The sequence below is a fragment of the Lissotriton vulgaris genome, chromosome 2_1, assembly GCF_964263255.1.
Source record: "Lissotriton vulgaris chromosome 2_1, aLisVul1.2, whole genome shotgun sequence".
In the NCBI taxonomy this organism is placed as follows: Eukaryota; Metazoa; Chordata; class Amphibia; order Caudata; family Salamandridae; genus Lissotriton; species Lissotriton vulgaris.
Window position 1 is genome coordinate 59,188,546 of NC_141687.1, and position 27,473 is coordinate 59,216,018.

Here is a 27,473-nt window from a genome sequence, read left to right on the forward strand (position 1 = left end):
TAGAGTGCCTTCTAATACTCTAGATAACCACCCCCTCTTTCACATTCCAGCTAAGCACTCTAATCTCTGACTATTGTTTGACATTAAGCTGGTATGGAAGTGTCGCTAGCACACCGCTAGCTCCTGATGTTGTAAAAATAACACAAACTGCAAACACTCCCACAAACAATCCCTCCCTGCACCTTTGCTCATGGCGTTCACACATCCCCAACTGGCAGAGTGCCTGTCGCCCCACACACTAAACCTACTCGATAACTAAAAGTAGTAAAGAGGAGGAGGGCCAATGCTCCATCTCCCCTCCCCCACCAGAGTCAACATTTCTTCCTTGGAGCCAACATTACCCACTTAGATCATGGTATTCCCCGGGGCCGGGCCGGCACCTTAACTGTCACGCCATTACCCTAGTACCTGACAATGTACATTACTCCCAATGCTGTGAATCTTCTCTCATTCTTGCTCCTGCAGTACTTCCTCTCCATCCCGGTTCCCGACCCCGGAGCCACCGGGGGAACGGCTGTCGATCCAGTCCGAGGCCACCTCCGGATTATCGAAGAACCAAGCTCTCCCCTCGATCTCCACACTCAGGCGTGCCGGGAACATCATGGCATATTTGATCCCTTTTTCCCGAAGTTTCTTCTTAGCCGCAATAAAGTTCCGGCGTTGTTTCTGCACCATTTGTGTGAAATTGGGGAAGAACGAAATGGTGGCATTCTCGAACCGCAGAGGGGGTCCCAGGTGAGCCGCCTGCAGGATAGCGTCTCTGTCCGTGAAGTTCAACACCCTAGCAATCAGTGAACGTGGTGGCGCGCCAAGCTTCGGTCGCCCTCCCGGGACCCTGTGCGCCGCTCGATGGTAAAGAAATTACCCAGTCCCTTGGGCTCGAGGTGAGTGAGGATAGGTTCCTCGGCAAACATGTCCGGGGCCGGGCCCTCAGACTTTTCATGCACCCCCAGAATACGGACGTTGTTTCGCCGGGCTCTCCCTTCATACTCATCCAGCTTACGTTCAGTCTCTTCACGAGAGGATTTGAGCTCCCACTCTTCCTGTTGGAGCACCACCACGACATCAGTCAAGCTGGCAGACTTTATATCCAGCGATTTGACCCTCTCATTAACTTTAGTGAGGTCTGCGTGGATAAGGTTAACTTCAATGGTGACAGTGTCTAGCTTATTTTCCAACAATTCAATTTTCTGCCCCAGGGGCGATTTGACCCCGTCTATTGCAGCCATGACATCGAGCAGCATTGGATCAGGCGGTGGGCCCGAGGATTCCCCTCCTGCCAACAGAAAATGCCTTGAATCTGTAGGGGAACCCATAGGCATCATGTAGCAATCTAACTTGTTGGACTGGACCTGTCTTGTCCCTTTGGATGTCCTAGGCTGGGGCCTGTCAGCGTCATGCTTAGTCACCATCTGAAAGTCTGTTCTCGGACACGCCGTTTCCGATTCCCCCTCCAAATGGCCTACAGAGTGTCCTGGCGCGTTGTCTACGCGGCTGGCTATCGGTGTCTCCTCTTCCCTCCCAGAGTCAATTCACAGAGTTCTAGTCTGGGGGACACAGTGCACCCCCACAGTGCTGTAGGTCCACAGCTATCACAGCGTCAAATGCTATGTGGTTCGTGAAGGAACTGGTGCCTCCCGCGACTCGAAAACCAGCCCCTCCTGATTCAGCCGGCTGACCGATGGGCACCACTCTGGGGGGGGGAGGGGAGGGGGAGCGTGCTCCCCTCCAACCCTCCAACAACAGCACCCGGGCCGGGCCTCCAATCACTTTCCCCGCCCCACCACCTCACGGCTCACCCGTCAGCCCTACAGTCTTCTCCTTGCCAAAGGGCGGCCTCCAAGGGGTGGGGGGGGGGGGGGGGGGGGGAGTGGAGGTTTGCCATCAGTCTCTCTCACCCGGGGACTCCGGGATCCACAGCGGGTCCTAACGGCAGTTGAGCAGCAAGTTGTTTAGCCGTTTGGGCACCGGAACCAGCCCCACGGCACCTCCAATTCCCGGTTCCCCTGCCTACCCCTCCAAGGGCCGTGCACGAAGGGGAAGGGTGGCCTCTCCAACACTCTCCCACATGTTCTCTCCATCTTTAAAATTCCACTGCAACCCCTCTCAAGGAATAGGGCGGGACTGGCGACTTTCGGTCCATGGCCCAATGTTTTTCCACTCCGCCCAGGTCTCAGTACAGACTCGAGTCCCTGGCTCCGGACTCCATATAGGCCGCAAAATCACGCTTTCGTATCTCCGGCCCCCGATGTCGCAGGAGGGCCGGAGCTGCAGCCGGGAGCGTTGCTTCTTCTCCGCTATTGAGCAGTGTGCTCCAAGGTCAGGATCTCAGGGCTGGGGGACGGGCACAGAGGAGTCGGGTTTCTACGCGGACATCTTGGACGGGCGCATGGCTCCTCCTTGGTAATCAATTTTTATTCCAAATACACACAGCAGCTGTGTCATCCTCCCTTAACATATGTCCTCCAGGTACCAGGAGTCAGAAGCCAGAAGGAGAAGCCTAATTCCTGTGGCCCAAAAGGGATTGGGGTGCCAATCAAGCACATGATAAAATTGTCATGTTTGCCCTAAGTTGGCAGGGTATGGCCAGACATGGGTCCCTTGCTCACTTTGCCACTTGATTGAAGCTATCCTGGCTGATTAAGGGTGTTACCCAGAAACCGGTCCCAGGATGCTTGTTCCCGGTTCAGGGTGGAACTGGCTTGGCAATTCGGGCAGGCCTGTTCCTATGAGGCACAATGTCAAGACTTATTTGCATATACACCTCACAAGCACTGTAGCACACCAAAGCAAAGTCACTGAAAAAGTTCCTCAGACAGTTAATTCGTTATAAATGCACAATGATTAACAGTTGTTATGTCCCATCTTATGTGTGCTGTATGACACAGGAAACTCCACAAAATGATCCAAATCCACGTTGAGAGGTCGGTAATCAATTTATTTAAAAAACATTTTTTATTAAACAATAAAAGTAACAAAGAAACACATCAGGTGACATATCCATGAATATTCCAATTTTATCAATGACATTCCATACATTCAAAATATTATACAGTTATGACAGTTGATGGATCAAGGGGACTCGTGCGCATCCGATTCTTCTTGACATGCCGGTGCGGCACAGACATCGCCCCTGTAGTGGTTCCAAGCCTCCCAGACCTTACCCCACTTCCCTGGGCATCCCCTGGCAGAATAGACTGACCTCTCCCTAAACATACAACAGTCGAAATCCTCCATCCATTTCTCAATCCGGGACGGCTGGCTGGCTCCCCACAGTTGGGCGATATTACGCTTCGCTATCATGAATGCCAACGTTGCCTATTGCTTTTTGAATGTGTTTAGGTCCATGGGTTCCCAGGCATTCAGAATGCATCTGCGGGTCTCTGGCTGCAGCACTATCCCCAGGACTGCCTGCAGCGTGTGGTGAACCTCTCCCTAATACGCTTGTACACTTCAACAGTGCCACAGTATATGTGTGAACATCCCCAGTTCCCCACATCCCCTCTTGCATTCTCCGCTCTGCAAGTGGCCCATATGGACCAGGCAGGGCCCGGTAACATATGACCTGTGTAGTATCTTGAGTTGCACCAGTCTAAGCCTCCCCTGAACGGCCACCACCCTCTGGGAGGAAATCGCCTCCTGCCAGTCCTCATCATCTAACTCCAAACCATCCTCATTCCAGTGGCGCCTTAGTATAGCTAATGGGTTCTCCATATTATTTATGAGTTTCTTGTATATCAGAGAGATAGTTTTCTCGGTGAGATGCCCATCCAATACTCTGTCCTCAAGGAGAGAGGCATCCCGGAGTGCCGTGCCCCTGGGAATGTGTGTGAGCAACGCATGTCAGATCTGGAGGTAACGGAAGTGCTCAGAATCATTCAATTGATACTGCAGCTTAAGGGAGTCAAATGTGTGTGTATTGTTCCCTCCCCCCAAACGTCTTTTATGTGCGTGATCCCTATAAGGTCCTACTTATCAAACCCCTTGGACTTCCATAAACTTCCCAACCTCTCCGAATTCCAAAGCGGGGTGGCAAGTGTAAGCTTTCCTTCCCATTTGAGGTGTCTGTTGGCCGCATGCCACAACTGGACTGCCTGCGCCGTGGGTCCTGTGAGTGGAAACCTGCGGGCCCGCCACACAGCTCTCTGGTATAGTCACCCCCTGGTAGCTGCCAACGGTCCATTGCGTACCCGGGGTAATCTGGGGTTTCATATACCCAGTGGTTCACTGCTGCCAATTGGGAGGCTCAATAATATTTCCTTAGGTCCGGCAATCCTCTTTCTCCGTCATACCAGAGAAGGGTAAGTTTGGAGAATGCTATACGGGGTTTACCGTCCCAGAGTAGCTGCCTCCGGTGGGCCTCTATTTCCCGAAAGTAGGTTGCGGGAACCGGATCCTTCGAGTTCTGAAGAGCATATAAAAACCGGGTCAGAGCCCTCATTTTTAAAAGCACCTCTCTGCCTAACAAGGAGAGCAGAAGGACCTTCCAGCGCACCACATTGTCTCAAATTCGCTTCAGAGGGGGGCTCAGGTTCTTAGTGTAGCGGAGCTTCGGGTTGAGCGTAATATAAATACCAAGGTACCTGAATCCTGCAGGAGCAATTTGTATCAAGCAAGTGTCCGGGACGACTGGCAGGTCTCCCTTAAGGACACATAGCACCGAATTGGACAAATTTATCGCGAAGCCTGAGTACCTTCCAAAAATAGCCAATACGTCCAGAAAACGAATTAGGGATCCCCTCCGTTTGTAAGGTAAAGCAGAATATCATCTGCGTAGAGTGAGATTTTGTCCTCTCACTCCAGTGTCCATCGCATTCCACGTATCGAACGGTCCTGTCGGACCTAGGCCGCCAACGGTTTCAAGGCCAGGGCGAAAAGGAGCGGGGACTGGGGACATCCCTGTCTGGTGCCACTGCCCAGATGGAAGTCAGGGGACCTGCGGTTGTTCACTACTACCCAGGCCATCGGAGCAGAATATAGAAGGCGTATCCAACTCGTGAATTCCGGGCCGAAACCCAGTTTGTCCAGCACTGAAAAAAGATATGGCCACTCAACTCTATCGAATGCCATAGTGACGTCCAGAGACACCAGCACTGCCGGCTCCTGAATCGTCGGGGTCCTGCCAAGGACCCCGTGCAGCCGACGTAGATTGAGGGCTGTTTTTCGATGTTGCACAAAGCCCAACTGATCCGGGTGTTTTAAGGTAGTAATGACTTTGGCCAATCTAGTTGCCAGGACCTTGGGCTCCACGTTTAGCGATGAGATAGGCCTATAAGACGAGCAGCTTGTCCTAGGCTTGCCGTCCTTGTGGATGACCACTATATTAGCTACTCGCTGGTTATACGGAAGTTGCCCCTTGTCCTTGCTTTCTTCAAACATAGAGCGAAGAAACGGAGCAATTTTATTGGATCTCGATTTGTAAAGCTCTATGGGAATGCCCTGAGGCCTTCCCGGAGTGCACTCCTCTGATGGCTTGTGCCACCTCGTCATCTGTGAGCGGTGATTCCAAATAGTCCTGATTGTCGTCCGACAACATGGACAATTGAATATCACTGACCATCTCCCTGTTATCCGCTTCCGTATGAGCACACGTTGAACAATACACCCCACGATAGTAGTCAGCAAACGCGTCGACAATGGCCTGCGGGTCTACAATAGTACAGGAGTTTTCCCCCGTAATTCTGGCACCAGCCGGTATGCCCAGTCCCTCCTTTCGAGCAATGCGATCAGCTTTCCTACCTTGTCACCATGCTCATATATTCTGCTCTGAATCTCTCCATTCTGCATCCTAGCCCTGTCTCTGGCGAGGTCACCGAACTCATCTTGCCGTAATTTCAGACGGTGAAGACCCTCAGAGGTTAATGCTTGAGATACCTCCCTTTCTAGTTTTATCACTTCCTCTTTTGCTTTTTCCAAGTCGGCTTGCCGTTCCTTCTTTTTCCCTGCGATCAGAGATACCCCATCTCCCCGAATAAAAGTTTTATACACCTCCAACAAGGTTTGCGCTGAATCTACAGTGACCTGATTTACTTGATAGTACATGTCCATGGCCTTAACTATGTTTTTCTTCGTGGTAGGGTCCCTCAAGTGCCATTGGTTGATAGGGTCTATCCTGCCTGCGTTGACCTGGTCAAATTCCATTTGGAGCCAAACTGGGGAGTGATCAAAGATGCCCCTAACTAAATGTCGCACCTCCCGGAGGGCGTGCACCTGAGCGGCAGGGACCAGAACGTAGTCGATTCTGGACAGGCTATGATGTGCACAGGATATGTGTGTGTGTACTCCACGCTGCCTGGGTTACGAGTCCACCAGACATCTACTAGCTGTATCGTGTCCAAATAGTCCGGGAGCCATCTCTGCGTCAGACTCAGCATCTGGGCGGGATATCGGTCCGATTCACCGTCCATTACCGAGTTGAGTTGAAGTCGCCTCCCAACACCAGGAGGCCCAAGGGTAAGGTCAAGAAAATGGATCCCAGGTCGTAAAATGTGTCTGACTGTAAGCCAGGCGGGACATAAATGGAAACAAAGGTAGCTGTCTTCCCCTCCCGCTGACCCGATATACCGATATATCTACCCCTCTGGTCAGACCATGTAGCCTGAATGGTCACAGGAAATGAGTTCTTTACCAATATGCCGACCCCTCTCGACCCTGTAGTGAATCCTGCATGTGCTACCAGCTTGTAACCCCCTTTATGTAGGGCCATGCACCTGTTTCCAATGAGATGCGTCTCCTGCAAGAGCACAACATCCGTAGAGTGCCTTCTAATACTCTAGATAACCACCCCCTCTTTATTTTGTCACCTAATCCATTCACATTCCAGCTAAGCACTCTAATCTCTGACTATTGTTTGACATTAAGCTGGTATGGAAGTGTCGCTAGCACACCGCTATCTCCTGATGTTGTAAAAATAACACAAACTGCAAACACTCCCACAAACAATCCCTCCCTGCACCTTTGCTCATGGCGTTCACACATCCCCAACTGGCAGAGTGCCTGTCGCCCCACACACTAAACCTACTCGATAACTAAAAGTAGTAAAGAGGAGGAGGGCCAATGCTCCATCTCCCCTCCCCCACCAGAGTCAACATTTCTTCCTTTGAGCCAACATTACCCACTTAGATCATGGTATTCCCCGGGGCCGGGCCGGCACCTTAACTGTCACGCCATTACCCTAGTACCTGACAATGTACATTACTCCCAATGCTGTGAATCTTCTCTCATTCTTGCTCCTGCAGTGCTTCCTCTCCAACCCGGTTCCCGACCCCGGAGCCACCGGGGGAACGGCTGTCGATCCAGTCCGAGGCCACCTCCGGATTATCGAAGAACCAAGCTCTCCCCTCGATCTCCACACTCAGGCGTGCCGGGAACATCATGGCATATTTGATCCCTTTTTCCCGAAGTTTCTTCTTAGCCGCAATAAAGTTCCGGCGTTGTTTCTGCACCATTTGTGTGAAATTGGGGAAGAACGAAATGGTGGCATTCTCGAACCGCAGAGGGGGTCCCAGGCGAGCCGCCTGCAGGATAGCGTCTCTGTCCCTGAAGTTCAACACCCTAGCAATCAGTGAACGTGGTGGCGCGCCAAGCTTCGGTCGCCCTCCCGGGACCCTGTGCGCCGCTCGATGGTAAAGAAATTACCCAGTCCCTTGGGCTCGAGGTGAGTGAGGATAAGTTCCTCGGCAAACATGTCCGGGGCCGGGCCCTCAGACTTTTCATGCACCCCCAGAATACGGACGTTGTTTCGCCGGGCTCTCCCTTCATACTCATCCAGCTTACGTTCAGTCTCTTCACGAGAGGATTTGAGCTCCCACTCTTCCTGTTGGAGCACCACCACGACATCAGTCAAGCTGGCAGACTTTATATCCAGCGATTTGACCCTCTCATTAACTTTAGTGAGGTCTGCGTGGATAAGGTTAACTTCAATGGTGACAGTGTCTAGCTTATTTTCCAACAATTCAATTTTCTGCCCCAGGGGCGATTTGACCCCGTCTATTGCAGCCATGACATCGAGCAGCATCGGATCAGGCGGTGGGCCCGAGGATTCCCCTCCTGCCAACAGAAAATGCCTTGAATCTGTAGGGGAACCCATAGGCATCATGTAGCAATCTAACTTGTTGGACTGGACCTGTCTTGTCCCTTTGGATGTCCTAGGCTTGGGCCTGTGAGCGTCATGCTTAGTCACCATCTGAAAGTCTGTTCTCGGACACGCCGTTCCCGATTCTCCCTCCAAATGACCTACAGAGTGTCCTGGCGCGTTGTCTACGCGGCTGGCTATCGGTGTCTCCTCTTCCCTCCCAGAGTCATTTCACAGAGTTCTAGTCTGGGGGACACAGTGCACCCCCACAGTGCTGTAGGTCCACAGCTATCACAGCGTCAAATGTTATGTGGTTCGTGAAGGAACTGGTGCCTCCCGCGACTCGAAAACCAGCCCCTCTTGATTCAGCCGGCTGACCGATGGACACCACTCTGGGGGGGGGGGGGAGCGTGCTCCCCTCCAACCCTCCAACAACAGCACCCGGGCCGGGCCTCCAATCACTTTCCCCGCCCCACCACCTCACGGCTCACCCGTCAGCCCTACAGTCTTCTCCTTGCCAAAGGGCGGCCTCCAAGGGGTGGGGGTGGGGGGCGGGGGGGTTGCCATCAGTCTCTCTCACCCGGGGACTCCGGGATCCACAGCGGGTCCTAACGGCAGTTGAGCAGCAAGTTGTTTAGCCGTTTGGGCACCGGAACCAGCCCCACGGCACCTCCAATTCCGGTTCCCCTGCCTGCCCCTCCAAGGGCCGTGCACGAAGGGGGGCCTCTCCAACACTCTCCCACATGTTCTCTCCATCTTTAAAATTCCACTACAACCCCTCTCAATGAATAGGGCGGGACTGGTGACTTTCGGTCCATGGCCCCGATGTTTTTCCACTCCGCCCAGGTCTCAGTACAGACTCGAGTCCCTGGCTCTGGACTCCATATAGGCCGCAAAATCACGCTTTCGTATCTCCGGCCCCCGATGTCGCAGGAGGGCCGGAGCTGCAGCCGGGAGCGTTGCTTCTTCTCCGCTATTGAGCAGTGTGCTCCAAGGTCAGGATCTCAGGGCTGGGGGACGGGCACAGAGGAGTCGGGTTTCTACGCGGACATCTTGGACGGGCGCATGGCTCCTCCTTGGTAATCAATTTTTATTCCAAATACACACAGCAGCTGTGTCATCCTCCCTTAACATATGTCCTCCAGGTACCAGGAGTCAGAAGCCAGAAGGAGAAGCCTAATTCCTGTGGCCCAAAAGGGATTGGGGTGCCAATCAAGCACATGATAACAGTCAATCCCAAGGAAGTTAAACCCCAGAGCATCAGAGGTATGTGCTGGAACTCGTAAGTAAGGCCACTGTCACAACCCCGACTGTGAAGATTAGCAGTGCGAGGAAAGACTCATGATTAGGGGATATTCTATGCAGGTGGTTAAACCTGTGAATGAAAATTAATAAACTACTTTGTCAGCACACACTGCCTGTCCCGGGATATGTTATTGTCCAGATGACACTGAGCACGTTCTAAATGAATACTACTTCTTGTCAGCAAAGTATGCTATATGAACTAGACATTGCATGCCCTAGGCAGCATCCAAGAGAAGGGCTTTACTTGTTGACTCTGCTACCATGCTAAAGCCAAAGTCAATAAACAGAGACACTGGGCATTTCAGTGAACTGGCAATAATAATTGGTTTCTGCATCTCCTGGGAAAACAGCAAACCTGGTCAAAGAGATGATAAAGGAATAATTAAGAGGCGGAGAGGGGTCGTATGGAGGAGGCGGGCTAGGAAAGAGGCATCAGAAAGGAGCTGAGAAAAGTAGATGAGAGAGAAATCATAATAAGGTGCTTTGCAAGAAGAGTAGGAATCACATTTTGAAGATTGGTATGGAGAGGTAAGGAGAAACATGTTTAGTAGTACTAGGTAAGGTGAGAGGAAAAGGAAATAATAAAGACGAGGTAAAAAAAAGAGACGAGGGAGGAACAATAAGATGGTTTAACTAAGAAGAAAACAGGTGGATCTTAGTAAAGATACAAAATAGTATTAGGTAAAGAAAAGAGGGAAGGAGATGCAAATAAATTCATAGTAGGGAGTTGGGCAAGGAGATAAAGGACTCAAAGAAATGTATTGGGCAAGAAGATGAGTCTGAAGCCATAAAGAGGACTAAGGAATCTTGAAAAGGAATGGGATAAAGAAGGGAGAAGTGGATCATAGTGATCAAGAAGCAAGGAAATGAACAAGGAATCAGAGGGAAGATAGGTAGGTTGAAAAGAAAGGTATCTTATAGAAGAGCAGGTTACAGAGAAGAGAGAAGAATTATGCAGAGTAGATGGGCAAGGAAATGTGAGAGAATACATGGGCAGCAGCTGGATAAAAAGAGGAGAGAGGAATACTGAAGGAAACATAGAGATGATGAAGGTAGGGAGAGGAGAGTGGAATAAAGGATGGAAGTTAGAGTGGAATCACAGTGAGGTGGGAGGAGTGAGGATCTGAGGGGACAAAGAGTAGACGGGTAAGAGGAGGAGAGATGAATGACATAAAAGAGCTGGGCAAGAAGAAGGGAAGAATAATATAGAGATTCGACTTCAGGAGAGGAGTGGAGACGTTTAGAGAGTAGTTGGCCACAGAGAGGAGAAATGAGTGATCCAAGGCTCTCTGCAAGAAGAAGCAAGAGGAATCATTGACGGACGAGACTAGAGAGAGCAGATGGGAATCATAGATATGGGATTAGGGAGTTGAAAAAGCAATCTCAGATAGATATTGAACCAGGGGCAGAGCATTGGATCCCATAGAAGAGCAGGACAAGGAGAAGAGAGAAGAGTCATACAGAGGAGCTGGACAAAAGGTGAGAATAACTGAAGACAGAATATGGACATATAGAGGAAAGAGAAATCACACAGGAATCTTAGAGATGGGACGGCAAGGTGAGGAGAGAGGAACAGCAGATACTGGATAAGGAGAACAGAGTGGAATCACAGGTAGATTCTGGGTTAGGGGAGCAGACTAGAACCATGTGGAGGAGAAAACAGTTCCACAGGAGCCGGACAAGAAGAAGAGAGAAGAATCATGCAACCGAGTGACATATAGAGAGAAACTGTGGGAAATGCCTGGTGATGAGGAAGGGTCTGTGTTGAACCTAGGTCCAGAGAAAGGATTTAGATGGAGAAGTTGTGTGGATCAATGGTTGGAATAATGTTGGATAAAGGTGATCAAAAGCCTACTTGCCTGTAACTACAGTTCTTCAGCATTATATCTTTCATAGATTCACATGTTGGGTGATTATTTTGACAGCAGATTAGGCCCAGACGGTAAGCGGTGCCTGGATCAGACCCACCCAGAACTGAAACTCAGACTATATATACCCAGTTCAGACTAGGGAGGTCAGGTGTGCAAAGTTCTCATGGGAAAGTGAATTATGTGATTGTTTGTTTGGGGAAAGGATAAGATTCTGCTCCTTTGTACAAAATGTGTTCCTGCACACAAAAGGTGGCTTTTCCCTTTATTCAGGCATTATCAGATTGGCTCCACTAGGACCGCACTAGCCTTCTGCCTTAGGACAGATGAGGATTTTTTGACCTCTATAGATTCCTATCAATGGACAGTCTGGCCACGCGTAAGAAAGGGTACATTCATTGCAAAGGCAACTTCTGGAGTTATTGAGAATGTTTAGCTTTATAGTGCCTGCCAACATTTTAATTGTGGAATTGTTTTAGGTGCGATGTGGCTTGAACTGAAGACGTTCTTGCATTTTGTTTTATCATATTAGACATTGGATATGTACTGACAACATTGCCCAAATCATGAACAATTTAATCAAATTTATATTGTTGTTGCTTCATATTTAAACAGTAACTGCATTCTTCGCTTAGTGACATGTTCGCGAAATGCGCACCATCTATGGAAAAGAGTAGTATGCTGAAGGACCGAAAAAATGTGGCATTGAATAACATTTGATGACACAATTTTATTAAATTATTTTAGATGTAACTCAAACTGTAATTCTTTGAACTTTACATGCACGTGCACTTTGTTAAAACATCTGTGAAAAAACATTAGCGTTGTCTGTATGCCGTAGTGTCATATAGCTACTTCTTTTCTATATATTGTGTTAAGTTAGCATGAGTTTATTAAATGCTTGCACGCCGTTTTTCATTCTCGCTTCACTTTTGCACACGACACATAATTGTTGTTTTAGCTTTCAACCCAGAAGAGCTTCGTGATTTACTAGAGAAATAATATGTTATTGCTCTGATATCAGTTTTGTTTTGCACTCTGTCTGCACACCGAGTGCTAAAGGCTACACGGATAACTTAACCCAGTGTTGTTGTAAGGTCTGATCTTCGCACCCTTCTAGACATAATACACATGCTGCTGCCAAAATCGGCCTCTAGGCGAGTTTTATATTGTGATGCTGAACGCACAAAAACACACTTGATATGCTTCGCATGCAGAGAGCTGGTCGGAGGTGATGTGATCGTCCTGCCACTGAGATTTTAAGATATGGGCCCGCCCTGTTAAAACCCAAATGAGACCTTCATAGATATAATATACTATGCTAAATAGGGAGAGTGTGAATTAGACATTGTTAATTTCTATTCATTTCATCATAATTAGTATGCTCTCACCATTCGCCTTTTATGGACTGATAACTATGCTGATAACTTTGTTGCTTATAATATGTTTGCTAGTATTATACAAGATATTGCGTTTGAGAACCTTGCATAAGTGAATAAATGTTTCAAACGTGCACGTGTCCTCTTTTACTCCTCGTTCTGGTTTGTGATGATTATATAACGAAAGAGTATTCATGTGTTCCACGATTCCTGAGGTACTCTAAGTTCATGTTCTGGTCTGTCTAAGCATTGGGAGTTTGTTATGACCAATGAGACACTGTAGCTAGCTCGGTAAAGGGATTTTGGGTACTGAGGTGAGTTTTGGGCCATCCTAATTCACCGAGGTTCCAGGTCTCTATGCACAGTTCTGTAGGAGAACGGAATTCCCGCTACATGGCGCCCATACGTTGTTGGCCTTATATCATGACACTCGAGTAGTATATCATTCAAACCTTAACCCCTTCACTGACGTTTCCGGTAAACGGTGGTGTTGGAAAAACCTACCTATTTTTGAAATAGGTCTTTTCAAGCTTGATTCTTACTAAAACGGTTTCCTTGAATTACGCCCCAGTTGTGCTACAAAGTTTACTTTGTTTTTTCTCTTTCCTGTGCTATCATGGCTGCCGTGGACATTCCGCTGCATAGTCGCATTGCGGTGCGAGATCATTTGCGGGCTTACAATGTTCCACTTGAAGGCTTGGCTGTGATTATGGTGGTGAGTGCGGAACATGCTTACCCTTACGAACTCTTTTATTCATGGGTGACATTTCCGACAGTGGACGCAAATTCAGGTGTATTCCACACGTACATTCCCACTGTTGTACCTAATGTATATACTCCGTACAGGGCACAGGAAGTACCTATTGATGTTTGGCAGCATGGAGTTTGGTTTGGTGGCGCCCTACCCCATTCTTTAACCTCTCCGAGGTTAGGTCCTTTGTCCATTCCAGGCGCTAGTTGGCCTGTTTTGGCTGGATTTACTCCTCATCCTCTACACGGCAATTGTAATTTGGCTGAAATACGACGACTACATGTAGTCGCGATTGCCGTGATTAGAGCATTAGTGCATTACATGGGCCGTAATCTTCCGGTGGAGCCCCGAGGGGTGCGGCGCTTACGGCAGGGCAGGGTGGTTTCAAAATCAGCCCTGTCATGGTCAATGCCGTTATGGGCAAGAAGCCCCAGGAGAAGGATGATTTTCCTTTCTGGCTTGCCGAGAAATTTGACCAGCTGGAAGCTGTATTTCCTAATACGACTCCTGGTGAAAAACACCGGATTCTTACGCTTAGTTTGCCGAAAGATTTGGCTCCTGAACTTGTTGACTGTGAGACATGGGGAAAGACTTTTGCAGCGGTCTATGCGCGGTGCTACAGCACCCCGTCTATGTCCGTGCTGTCTTCGGTCCTTAAACGTGTTCAAGATGATCACGGACCGGAATCTGCGGTTGAGTTGGGTATGCGCCTGTGTGGCACCTTTGATGTAGTTTGCGATCTAATCCTTGCTAATGTCAAGGGAGAAGCAGTGATCTTTCAGGTTGCTAACGCGTTAGCGGCGCTTACCGAGGCCGAGAAACCCCGTCAGTTAGCGAGAATTATTGTTGCGGCTTATAAGACCGTTGGTCGCAATAGTAGGGGCGTTAAGCCTTTTTCTGCTAAAGATAAAAAGCAGCCCCAGGGACAAACTTCGGAGACTGAGGTTCAGCCCAAGTCCAATAAACAAAATTGGCCTAAAAAACAGAAACAGGGAAGGCAACCGCAACAACAACAAACACAGGTTTCTCGCCCTGCGTCTCCATTACCTACGCAGTCGGAACGTGTTTATGACTTGCGCGACCGCGCGACAATTAAGACTCCTGATAGATTTCAGGCTTCTGATCAACGCTCTCCTCGTTCCTTTCAGGACTCATCGGCTCCAACGACCGGTGGTGGAGGGGGCGGCAGGGGACGGGGTGGTCAGCAAGGACGTGACCAGCCCCGCACGGGGAACGGTGCAGAAAAGCAGGAGGGCTCTACGCCTAGGAGACCACAGTTTGCGAAGAAGAAAGTCGCAGCCTTAACAGCGCATCGATATGCCCCAGATAGTGAGAACGCGGCTTCGGAATCTGACGTGGGCTCTGACCTTGCTGGACAGCGCGGCGGAGATAACCATAGTGAGAGAGGCGCTCCGTCCACTACTGAAGGTGACAGAGACTGATACTTATGTTGTCATTGAAACAGCTGACACAAGAGTTGCTCTCCCTGATAGACTTTTTGAAATTGTCCTGTTAATTGAAGGTGACATACAGCGAACCATAAAAGGGGTATTTTGGGAAAATATTTTGTCTACATATGACATTTTGCTTTCGGAGGCTGACTGGCCCCCACCTTTTGTGCTCGCAGCTCCGCGAGGGGAGGAGGTGATCCTCCCCAGTTTCGCGAACACAGTCTCAAAGAAGAATGCGCAGCATTTTGCAGAAGAGTGGGCTCTAAATCTGGCACCGGCTGTGTACCGGAATCAATGTGGGTGGGATAAATTGTCCCCGCGCCACGAGATACCTTTACGGTCTTAGCCGCAGCCTCAACCTCAATATCCCATTAGACGTGAAGCGAAAGCTTCCGGCGCGGCGCTCCTTGAACAATTGGAATATCAAGGTGTAATTGAAACATGTGTGTCACCAATGAATAACCCTCTTTTTACTGTAAACAAGCCTGACGGTTCGTTTCGTTTGGTTTTGGATTACCAGCATTTAAACTCGCATTGCCGTAACTGTGCAGTACAGAATACTCACGGCTCTGCTCTTGTGAATAGTCTTGTGCGTAAGCGGTTTAAAACCACGCTTGACATTTCCAATGGTTTCTATGCCCACCAATTGGATGCTATGAGTTCCCAATGGACCAGTTTTACATGCGGCGGTGTCCAAAAACACTTTCGGCGTCTCCCTATGGGCTATAAGAATAGTCCTGGGGTTTTTTCCGCCCGCATAGTCTCCCTTTTGGAGAGAATCGACCCGGATGCTTGTTCGTATGTGGATGATATATATCTCACAGACGACGAACTTTGGGAGCATCTGTGTCGAGTAAACGGAATTATTTGTACCTTTGCAAACTTAGGTTACAAGTTCAACTTTGCAAAATCGCACATTGCTGAGTACACAGTGTTATTTCTGGGCTACGAGCTTAACAATGAAGGAAAGGGATTGGCTCCTCACTTCCTGGAGAAATGCGCACAATTGCGCGCTCCAACAACACTGAAAAAATTACAATCTTTACTGGGCTTTTTGAATTTCGGGAGAACTTACATTCCAGAATATGCCCAGCGTATCAAGCCTTTGTATGCTTTGATACAACCATCTTTTTCCAAGTCATGCTGGATGCCTGAGCATTCGGCTATACTGCAGTCTTTGCAGGCTGATCTGCTCGCTTCTAAATTCTTACTGACTCGTGATAATCAGACCAACCTGGTGATAAGAATTATCCCAGGGACGGTAGGTTTCACGTACCTGACTTTTAATGAAGGAGACACAGTACCTATTGCTTACAAGTCACACTTGTACACTTCGGCTGAATTGCGCTTTTCCACTGTGGAGAAAGTTTTGACGGCTGTGCAGATGGCCATTCTTAAAGAACGTGCCCTGTCACAGGGAAAACGCATGTTGGTTGTTACCCCGTGTCCTGCCTTGGAGGCAGTCACAAAAGCCAGTGCACCTAATTCTAAAGCTTTGCACCCTCGGTGGATTCAATGGGCAGCGTCCTTGTCATCTCAGGATGTCACGTTTATTTTTGACGCCACAATAAGGTCACAGGAGTATTTACAGTATGAATTTGTTCATCCTGCTCCTTTAGCAATGCGACCCCTGGAGGATTTCCATTGCATCATTTACACCGATGGTTCGGTACAGGTTGCGCATGGCTCTAAACACGCCTACGTTTCCGCATGTGCCATTGTGGTCGGTGCCATGGTGAACGATGAGTTCAAGTCCAGTGTCGTGCACACGCAGACACTTGGAGACTGCACTGCACAATTGGCAGAGCTTCGTGCTTTGATGCTTGCATTGGAGTACGCAGATCCTAGGGTGACTACTCTTATCGTAAGTGATTCTTACTACTGTGTCCAGTCTTACAATGAGAACTTAACCTACTGGATTCAGAATGAATTTCGTGATTCCAAGGGTAGCACAATAAAACATAAAATGATCTGGGTCCGAGTGGCTGAGCTTAAAGAGCAGTTGCCACTTGTGTTTGTGATTCATACTCTCGGCCATCAGCGCGTGGGAGTCCACGCTGTCGGTAATTCGCTTGCTGACGAAGCAGCGAAATCAGCAGTATCCAAATATTTAGTTGCAGCAGTTACACGGTCCAAAAGTAAAATAGATGATGACATCTTGGCGGCTGTTGCTGCCACTGAGAAGGGAGGTAAATATCCTGCGGGATTCCCTTCGAAGTACACATACCACTTAAGTCCCGATAAGGTTCCTTACGTGAAAATTCCTGATGTTGGTGAACGTTTAGTTCCCAACTCGGATCGCAGAGCTACTTTGATTACAGCGGCTCATGAAGGTGTGGCGTCTGCGCATGCGGGCGTCTCAGCCACTGTAACTCAGCTACAACAGAGGTTCTGGTGGCGGGGACTGTACAAACAGACACGTGATTATGCCCTTCAATGTGACATTTGCCAGCAGATCAAACCTTCGACTGCTGCGCGTCCACCACAGACACAGTTGTACATTTCTAATAAACCATTAGGATGCGTTTATTTAGATCACTGCGGTCCTTTTTCTTCTGATACTGCGTATAAGTACTTCTTAGTAGCAGTTGATTCATGCACACGCTTTGTGTGGGTATGGCCCCATCGCAGCGCTGATTCACGGACTGTCATAAGAGATTTGCGTGTCTTTGTAGGGATTTTTGCCTATGGTACCTTCCATTCGGATCAGGGTCCGGCTTTCGCCTCTAAGGCGTATAAGGATGCTATGGTTTTGTTGGGGGTCCAAGTCAAGTTTTCGTCTCCAGACAGACCTGAGGGTAACAGTGTAGTGGAACGAATGAACCGTGACTTAAAGCAATCTTTGACAGCTCGAGTTATAGGCACTGGCAGAAACTGGCTGGCCCACCTCAATGGCGTGCAGCGTGCTCTTAATAATCTCCCTAGAAGGTCTCTGGGTGGGCGGACCCCGTACGAAATGCTCTTTAGTATCAAGATGTACGTCCCTGAGCTCGACGGTCTAGACTGCGTGGCCCAAGCCACGGCGTTTGACGTAGATGAACATTGTGCTGTTTTACAGGACATACAAAAGACCAGAGACAGTCTTGCAAAAGAACATTTGCCTCCACATCGGATGATGCCTTGCAGATCCCGGTAGTTGGCTGGCTACCCAAAGTTGGAGAACTGGTTCGAGAGAAGATCGACAACAAGAAAGAATTTGGTCCTTCCTATCGAGCACCGGTCCCCGTTCTTGGAGTGAAGGGCACGAGAACAGTCATTTTACCACCACTTCCAGGTCGTAAGGAAAACAGGTTTATCTCAATTGACAATGTCAAGATACACAGGGTGGCCGATTCTTCATAGTATGACACCGGCAGTCTCATGTCCTTCGATTGTGAGAAATTCTGTTTTTGCCATTACTGCAGCTGCTGAGCCAGAAGTGGCCTTAGAGATGCCTGTCATTTCCAATCCTTTGCTAAACAATTTCCCAGTTAACAACAATGATGACCTCCATTATTCCTTTCCTGCTGATTTATCGATGCCTGATTTACAAACACGTTTGGCCACAGTCTCTAGAGTCTCATTTGACTCTGCTTCAGTGACTTCGACAAAACCCTCCAGTTGTGCAATCTATGCCTCTTTATTCAAAAAATTTTGGGTTCCCCCTTGGACATATATTTGGCTAATGCTTTTTTCAGTATACCTTTTTATGTCATTTGGTTTTGTGTTTTATTTTTTTCGTCTCATGGATGGACACTATGTCGAGGAGAGAACATGCATTCGGCATCTTAATGGAACTTTGGCCCCCTTATCCTCTTCCCATTCTGCACACAGGCTGAAAAGAGACTTGAACTTTGTTAACATCACAGCATGGCCGGTTCTTGATGGGATTGTGTGGGATGCAGTTAAATTTCAAATTCATGGCTCAACTGAAGTGGTTAATGTCCCAAATGTACTTAGAGTGAACATGGGGGATGTGGTTAAACAAAACATACGTTCTGATGATTGGAATGTTCAGGCCGTAGAATCATTATTTACTGATTTAAAATATTATGCTGCCTTTGATGCTGAGGATTTATATCTAGAATCTGCTAATTATGGTGACTTATTTTGCTTTCAACATTATGGTAATCATTTCCTGCATAAAACAAGTTCCAGAAGGAGTACTGTAAATTACACACAGTGGGAACATTGCCCAGCACCCTTACAAGGCAGCTCCAGTACATTTTTGAAGAAGTACACTTACTTTACCGACTTTAATCAATCAAGTTCTGAGTCCTTTTATTTTAAGATGACACAGAAGCCCATGTCCAAAGTTAGACTTACCGATACTAAATTGTTGTATTCGAAGTCCTTTCTAGACAAATTAGCTGTAGAAGGCTATGAGCTATGGAAGGAAACCATTGACCTTAAATCGGTTTGGGGTTCTAATAGTTGGCAGGTACAAGGCACTGAGGCTTTGCGCCGTGCATGTCTCATCCCGAATCATATGTTGTTTTTGAATTCTACTATTTCTCAGACAATGTGCTTTGGATTGTCTACTTCAAAAAAGTTAAATACTCCTACTGTCCCTGATTTGGAAGAATATCCTGGTTGGGATAATTACACAACATTTTCCATTAGAGAATTGCAGACATTACTAGGTAATGCGTCATTTAATGTGTCCAGTTTTGATCCAAAGGGTTGGCTGCTATGGCACAGAAGTTCTGACTCTTGCCAGCATCGCTTTCTGGGTTTAACTGAAGGTTTTACACGAATCAGGCCTGATCCACGTTTTGATCCTGACCACACTGTCACGACATATTCAATTGGCAAATTATGTCAAAATTGGTTACAACATTCTACATTAGCTGCTGTTAAATTACATCTATCTAAGCTGACTGATGAGGTGGATATTAATGATTTCATTAAAGGCCCGGCAAGTGGTAGATCTAAACGTTGGATTTATGCTGCTTACAATGAAATTTGGAAGCTATCACAGATTGAAGCTGCTAAGCGCCTGAGAGCAATTGATCAAGCAAATTTAGAAAAGGTGCTTGCAGTTGTCGATAACAGTATTAACATGCTTTCTTCCCACATATACACGTTGAATAACCTTGTTTCTTCTGTAGTTGATAATGTAAATGATGAGGTGTCTGTTTTATACCATGGCCAAAATCAACTGCGTTCTGTGATGCAGTTTGCCTAGACTCTACAGACTCTCAAATCTGACCGTGTGCCATGGAATTACATGAACGTGTCCTCCCTCTTTGCCCCGTTTAATTTGACTGACAAACAGCGCATGCTTTCAATGCGAGATGCATCATTTTCCATGTTACACGTTGAGAGGTTGGAATCTTTACCGTTCTCTGTTGCTGAGGCCGCTGATGCAACGTGGCTTATCCACGGATTAATTACATTACCATTCGCGTTGTACAAATTCACTAGTTGTATGCGACATGTGGCAATAGGACGTTATGAACCGTTAGGAGGTGCCTTCCTCTATGAAGCATGGTCTCTTCCCTTCACATATAGGTGCCTGAAAGACGGCAGAGAAGTTTATCTGAATGTAGAAGAATGCACAGAGTCCCCTGACCATTCATTAATATGCAGACACATTCAATTGCATGGTTCCTGCAACCAGGAGCGGCCTAATCTGGCCTGTGTTTTGAAAGGGACTCCTGTACCCGCAATTGTTCCCACGTTTACACTTTTGGCAAATGGTAGTTATTTGCTGTTGAATAACGAGGAGTGTTGTGGTCTTATTGTCGGTATCGCTTATGTGGTAACTGTATCTGAGCGTGTGGTGTGCTGCAAAAATGTAATGTATCCCCCTACGCATGGGAATTCAGATGTTTCCACCTGGCCGCGCATCCAAACCTTGAAAGCAGAGTTCAATGGTATGACTAGAATAAGAGCTCTTTTGTCTCAGAAAGAGGTGTCCCTGAGTTCGGCCCGAGAAACATTCGTCATTCACATAGCTAACACGCGCACAGAAGTGCAAGCGCTTTTAAATACTGATTTACCGTTACATTTCAGCGAGTTGGTTCATCAAATCTTTAATGCCTCCTCCACTTCCGGCCTGGCTCACTTTTTTAAATTAGTTTGCAGTGGTCTTGTGACTTCATTTGAAAAAATATTTGGGGTCATCCCTGCCTTTTTTCATTCTATTTTTTCAAGCTTGTTCGGAGGATTTCCTGTCTTGCTGGCTTTAGCTGCAGGCGTTATGGTGATATTTTGCTTCATTACAAATGGCTGCCCATCCTGCATTAGGAGCAGAAGAGCCCCTCCTGTCACTGCTGCGCAACCGGATGCTTGATTACTATGGCACCCTGCCGCTTGCGACCTTAAGCACGGCGTTTGGATTATCGTTTCGATTTTCCTATTTCTCATGTGTCCAGCCTGTGTTTCATTGCCTGAGCTGCGATTTCCACTGGGCCCTTGATTTGTGTCTCTGCTTGGCGGTGTCTCCTGAAGTCGACTTTAATCATCTGATTAGCCCCGTAGTTGCTCACAAGTTGGTTTGTACTGACGAAAGGATTATGGCCTTGGCAGCGATGCATGGACTAATGGGTCGTTGGGATATAATCGCAGCAGCGCATGAGTTCTTGGCAAGAAACTTTCTTGAGAACCCACTGAGTTGTCCTCTGATGTTAATAGAGGATCCAGTGACGGAGAAGCACGTATGTTCCTTCCCACAAATTAATTGGATGGCTGAACTGTTTTCGGATGATGACAGTGATTTCTTATTGGAGGCTGTGGCTGCATATTTTGCATATTCGATTCTATCGTAAGATGCCATGGAATTTATTCTACTTATTTCGGCACGTGCTTTTTAGATTTTTGGACAGTGCCACTTTTTCATGTGTGAACAATTTCTATATACGTCCCAGACCTATTGACTTATATTTTCAAAGGTTGGATCACTTACATTTGGCCACTATAGGCCTGCATTTATACGTTTGGAGAATAGATTAGTTCATTATTGTTGAACTCTGTTTTCAGGTTAAGCCCCTTCAAGGTTCTGCCTTTAGATGATTTTTGACAGTGCTCTGATCATTGGGGGGGGGGGGGGGTCATATAGCTACTTCTTTTCTATATATTGTGTTAAGTTAGCATGAGTTTATTAAATGCTTGCACGCCGTTTTTCATTCTTGCTTCACTTTTGCACACGACACATAATTGTTGTTTTAGCTTTCAACCCAGAAGAGCTTCGTGATTTACTAGAGAAATAATATGTTCTTGCTCTGATATCAGTTTTGTTTTGCACTCTGTCTGCATACCGAGTGCTGAAGGCTACACGGATAACTTAACCCAGTGTTGTTGTAAGGTCTGATCTTCGCACCCTTATAGACATAATACACATGCTGCTGCCAAAATCGGCCTCTAGGCGAGTTTTATATTGTGATGCTGAACGCACAAAAACACACTTGATATGCTTCGCATGCAGAGAGCTGGTGGGAGGTGATGTGATCGTCCTGCCACTGAGATTTTAAGGTATGGGCCCGCCCTGCTAAAACCCAAATGAGACCTTCATAGATATAATATACCTTGCTAAATAGGGAGAGTGTGAAATAGACATTGTTAATTTCTATTCATTTCAGCATAATTAGTATGCTGTCACCATTCGCCTTTTATGGACTGATAACTATGCTGATAACTTTGTTGCTTATAATATGTTTGCTAGTATTATACAAGATATTGCGTTTGAGAACCTTGCATAAGTGAATAAATCTCCTCGTTCTGGTTTGTGATGATTATATAACGAAAGAGTGTTCATGTGTTCCACGATTCCTGAGGTACTCTAAGTTCATGTTCTGGTCTGTCTAAGCATTGGGAGTTTGTTATAACCAATGAGACACTGTAGCTAGCTCGGCAAGGGGATTTTGGGTACTGAGGTGAGTTTTGGGCCATCCTAATTCACCGAGGTTCCAGGTCTCTATGCACAGTTCTGTAGGGGAAAGGAATTCCCGCTACAGTAGTACTTGCAAATTCCACAAAAAACAACATTTTACTTGATGAAGTATGTGCTATTAGACCATGTTTTGTCATCATATGTATATTTTGATTGTATTTTTGTATAGAACATCCACCAAGTGTTAAATTGTAAGGCATAAAGCTGAATTTTATTTTATTCTGTTCTTGATTCACATGACTGAATTATTCTTCAACATGAGACTAGGGCCCTTGGCAGTCAGTGTTAACATAACAGCATTTCATTACAGAACATGACATTAAAAAGAAAAGGAAAAAGATTCATAGACCACCATTAGCAGATCCACTTCACTATATGACCTGAGGGTTCTCAGCCTGACCTGGGGAATAGTTCAAGCATGTGAATTAATTGGCTAGTGCTAGAGAACAGATAGCTAACATGTTTAGAAGCCCTGCAGCATGTATGAATAGGTGAATCCTAAGGTGAGAATATACCAGGGGCGGCCTTAGGCATGTGTAAGCTGTGCACCTACACAGGGCCGCCAAACCCAAGGGGCCGCCACGCCAATATATATCCTTAATATAATAATCTTCTGAGGATGGATACATATTTGAGTGGCGGCCCCTGGCAGGGATTTGGCGGCCTCTGACTATGTTCCACTTCAACGTTTTATTAAAACACCTTCCTGAGCTCCGGGGGTCTCCGCCCCGCCCGGACCCTCTCTTCCGGGCCCCCTACCTACGCCCCCTGCCGAGGGCCACCATGAGCCTAGAGCCGCCCCTGAATATACAACCTGAGTAGAAGTCCACAGTAAGAAGAATGTAAAGAGAAACTGATTAGTAAAGCAGAGGGTATGTTTGGCATCTGGGCAAGTGGGTTTGTTTATGGTAGCTGGTAAGTGGGGCTCACCATCACAATCTAGACATGCTACTACTTAAAGGACCAACACCTGCCCCACCAGGAGGTCAGCACAACATGCGATGAGGATCATTGCATGCAAATCCCTAGCAGGTACATACAGGTGGATCCGCTCTTTCCAGCCTTCTTGGACTCGTACCAGATGGTCATGCAGTCATCCTGGAGTTTAAAGTTCCGCTGCTTCTTCCAATACTTGTTTTTTACCTTCCGCATCATTGTCCCAGCCATCATACGCTGCAGGTTCTCGTCCAACTGGAGACCTGCAATAAAAAGAGGCACAGGGGGTAGTGAGAGGCATGAGATATCACACCTTGAAAGCAGCACCAAAAAGAGGATCAGAGGGTAGTGAGAGGCATGAGAGCAGCAACAAAAAGAGGCATGGGAAATCACACCTTGAAAGCAGCACCAGAAAGAGGTACAGAGGATAGTGAGAGGCATGGGAAATCACACCTCGAGGCCAGCAATAAAAAGAGGCACAGAGGGTAGTGAGAGGCATGGGGAATCTCACCTGTAGGCCAGCAACAAAAAGAGGCACAGGGGGTGGTGAGAAGCATGGGAAATCACACCTTGAAAGCAGCACCAGAAGGAGGTACAGAGGATAGTGAGAGGCATGGGAAATCACACCTTGAGAGCAGCAACAAAAAGTGGCAGACAGAGTAGTGAGAGGCATGAAAGTTCACACTTTGGGGTTAAAAAGAAAGGCGTAGGAGGCATGCAACGACAAGTGGTAAAGAGCACTGGAGGGACAAGTAAATAAATAAGGTAACCATGCCTGGAGTCTTCCAATGACAAAAGAGACAGATCACTCATGTTATGAGGAAACATCACCTGAAGGACTGTAACGACAAGAGTCAAAGAGCGCAGTGAAAGGAAAGAGGAGGCCACATCTCGAGGCCTGCAACAACAAAAGACACAGAGCGCAGCTGTTAGAGGAAAAGGAAACAGGTCACGCCTGGAGGCATGCAACAATAAGATCTATAGAGCACTCCTGCCAGTAGAGCAGTCAGAAGAAAGGAAAGACCCACTCAAGGGACTCTTTCAGAGATATCAGGAGATCCGAAGCAGCAACAACAATAGGTGGAGAGAGCTGGCTCCTTAAAGGCGAGGAGTCAGAGGAAGTGTGATAATCCATGTGGTTGTTTGTCTCACAAGACTCACAGAAACATAAGTCACAAAACTGTTACTAGAGGAATAACAGGCCTTCAACAACAACAGCCACGGAAGGCTGCCACTGAGACAAATTAAGAGAAATTTCCTTAGGATCTGCATTGATTAGAGCCAAGCAATACCACTGTGCTATCTGGAGAGCAACCAAGCGACCGCAAGAACCCTGGTGGCCAATTGGACCAACACCCAAGACTGTGAAGAACAGGTTACTTACCTTCGTTAACACCTTTTCTGGTAGAGACTATATCCAGCCGCTAATTCCTTACCTTAGAATTTTCCCAGATATCAGACTGGATCTGGAAGATTTTTTTGTGAGCAGTCCCCTGTGCACTGCTAGGTTGTGTCGATTGGCTCTGCGTCCGTCATCGCTGTCGTACTCACCATAAATCACGTTGTCGTACCTAAATAGGTGCTACAAAGCTGCCCTGACGTCAGCTACTTTTCATGACTTTCCACACCAGAAACGTGGAGCCATGAAGAACACAGACCGCTGGTGTATCAAAACGAGGCAGCGGCAGTCGGTGCAGGTAAATGCAGTGGGGTGGAGTAGGGAGAATGTCAACAGGGGATGGAATAAGATTTATTTATTTTTTCCTATTCCATCATCTGTCAACTCCCTCCCGCTCCACTCCCGCCCCGCTCCACCGCACTTACCTGCACTGACCACAGCTGAAACTAGGGCCCTGAAAGGGGTCATCATTGCCCCTAGAAATCCATTCGTAGAGTGGAGGATAGGTGGGCTGATAAGGAATGTGCAGCTAGATATAGTCTCTACTACATAAGGCGTTACCAAAGGTAAGTAATTTGTTCATCTGATAGAGACTTCTATCTGCAGGTTCCTTTACTTAGAATAGATACCCACGTATACCATCCCCGGAGGTGGGTCTGTGGACCAATTTCAAATGGGAAAGTCCTTCAGGACAGAACAGGCAAAGTACCCATCCCTGCGGACCTGACTGTCCAGACAGTAATGTTTGGTGAACATGTACCGGGAAGCCTACTTTGCTGCCTGATAGATATCCAGGCCCAGACCTCCGTGTGCAAACGCAGTGATTGTCACTATGGCTCTCATGACATGAGCCCGTAAACCCTCAGGAGTTTGCTTCTGGGTCAGTGTGTTGCAGATTTTGATGCAGGGCATGACCCACCTGGAGGTGGACAGTTATTGCACAGTGGAACTTTTCTTTGCAACAACATACCCCACCATGAGTTGGTAACTCTCAGGTGTGGTTAAGATAGAACAACAGCGCTCTTTTTGGGTCCAGAAGGTGGAGTTACTCCTCTTCCTTACAGGGATGGGGCTTAGAAGAAAGGCACGGTGATAGATTGGCCCACATGAAAAGGAGTGACCACTTTTGGTAGAAAGGAAGGCCTTGTGTCAGGTTAGACTGAGAGGTAAGGTGGCTTAGATGATGAGGCCTGCAGCTCACTCACTCTGTGGGCAGATGTAATTGCCACACAAAAGACTCTTTTCAAGGTGAAAACCTAGGGTACAACTATGTAGAGGCTCAGAAGGAGCACATATCAAAAAGGTAAAACCAATTAAAGGTTCCACTGAGGCATAATGACTGGCGAAGGAGGCATGAGGTGAGTAAGACACTTGAGGAACCTATGTACAATAGGGGACTTTTGAGGGTTTGATTGAGGCAGAAATGGCAGACCGATAGCCCTTAAGAATGCCCAGAGCAGATCCCTGCTGGGCAAGAAAAGGTATGAAATAACTGAATCTCAGAAAGAGGAGCAGAAAGTGGATAAACAGATTTAGCTGCATACCATGCCACAATCTTTTCCAATGGCAGATGCACACCGTCTTGAATGGAGGGATGCCTGGGTGTCAAGACTACATTACAGACTTCGGGAGGAAGGTCAAAAGCTGTCAACTTCTGCCACTCAATCTCCACCCAAAAAGCCAAAGAGTGGACTGGTTTGGGTGGAGAGCCCCACCCTACTACTGCAGCAGAAGATCCTCCCAAAGGGGTAACCTGAGTGGAGGATCAATGGCCATGTTCAGAAGCTCGGGTACCAGACTCTCCATGCCCAGTCCAGAGCCACAAGGAATGGTATGAGCGGAAAGGCGTACTGGAGGCCTGAGCTCTACTCGAGACAAAAAGAGTCCCAAGCAAGTGGCGCCTTGGAAACTCCAGCGTGCAGACCTGCTGACATTGCGTGTTCTCACCACTGGCGAACAGATCTAACCAAGGCTCTCCCCACTGCTGAAAAAAGACCTTGCACCACCTCTGGATGGAGATGCCATTTGTAATTTGCAAAGGCATCTTTGGCTGTATTTGTCCGCTCTGGCATTCAGAGAACCTGCCAGATGTTGACCACTAGATATATGTCCTGGCATTCCACAAATGTTCAGAGATGCAGGGCCTCTTGACAAAGGGTTCATGACCCCACCTGCCCTGTTTGTTGCTGTACCACATGGTGTCCACGAACACTTTTACCAGCCTTACCATAATGGAGGGTAGAAAGGTTTTCAATGCTGGTCGGATCGCCCGAATTGCAACATATTGATGTGGAGTCATGATTCCACCGGAGACATAGCCTGCATACGCTATCAGGCAAGTGTCACCAGCAGGATGCAGGAAGCTATTAGACCCAGCAGCCTCAAAGTCAGTCTCACCAAAACCCAGAAGAGAGGTTGAAACATCAGTATCATAGCT

General features: G+C 47.5%; 1 protein-coding gene across 1 annotated transcript in view; it reads right to left on the bottom strand.

The window, feature by feature from the left end:
- Positions 1-27,473, bottom strand: part of PLCD4 (phospholipase C delta 4) — a 380,183-nt gene that overhangs the window by 224,614 nt on the left and 128,096 nt on the right. The window contains exons 3-4 of the mRNA XM_086954454.1: positions 24,469-24,535; positions 23,742-23,900 (exon numbers count right to left, since the gene is read on the bottom strand). Coding sequence (XP_086810580.1) covers positions 23,742-23,900; positions 24,469-24,535 — 226 coding nt within the window. The remainder of the gene's footprint in view (positions 1-23,741; positions 23,901-24,468; positions 24,536-27,473) is intronic.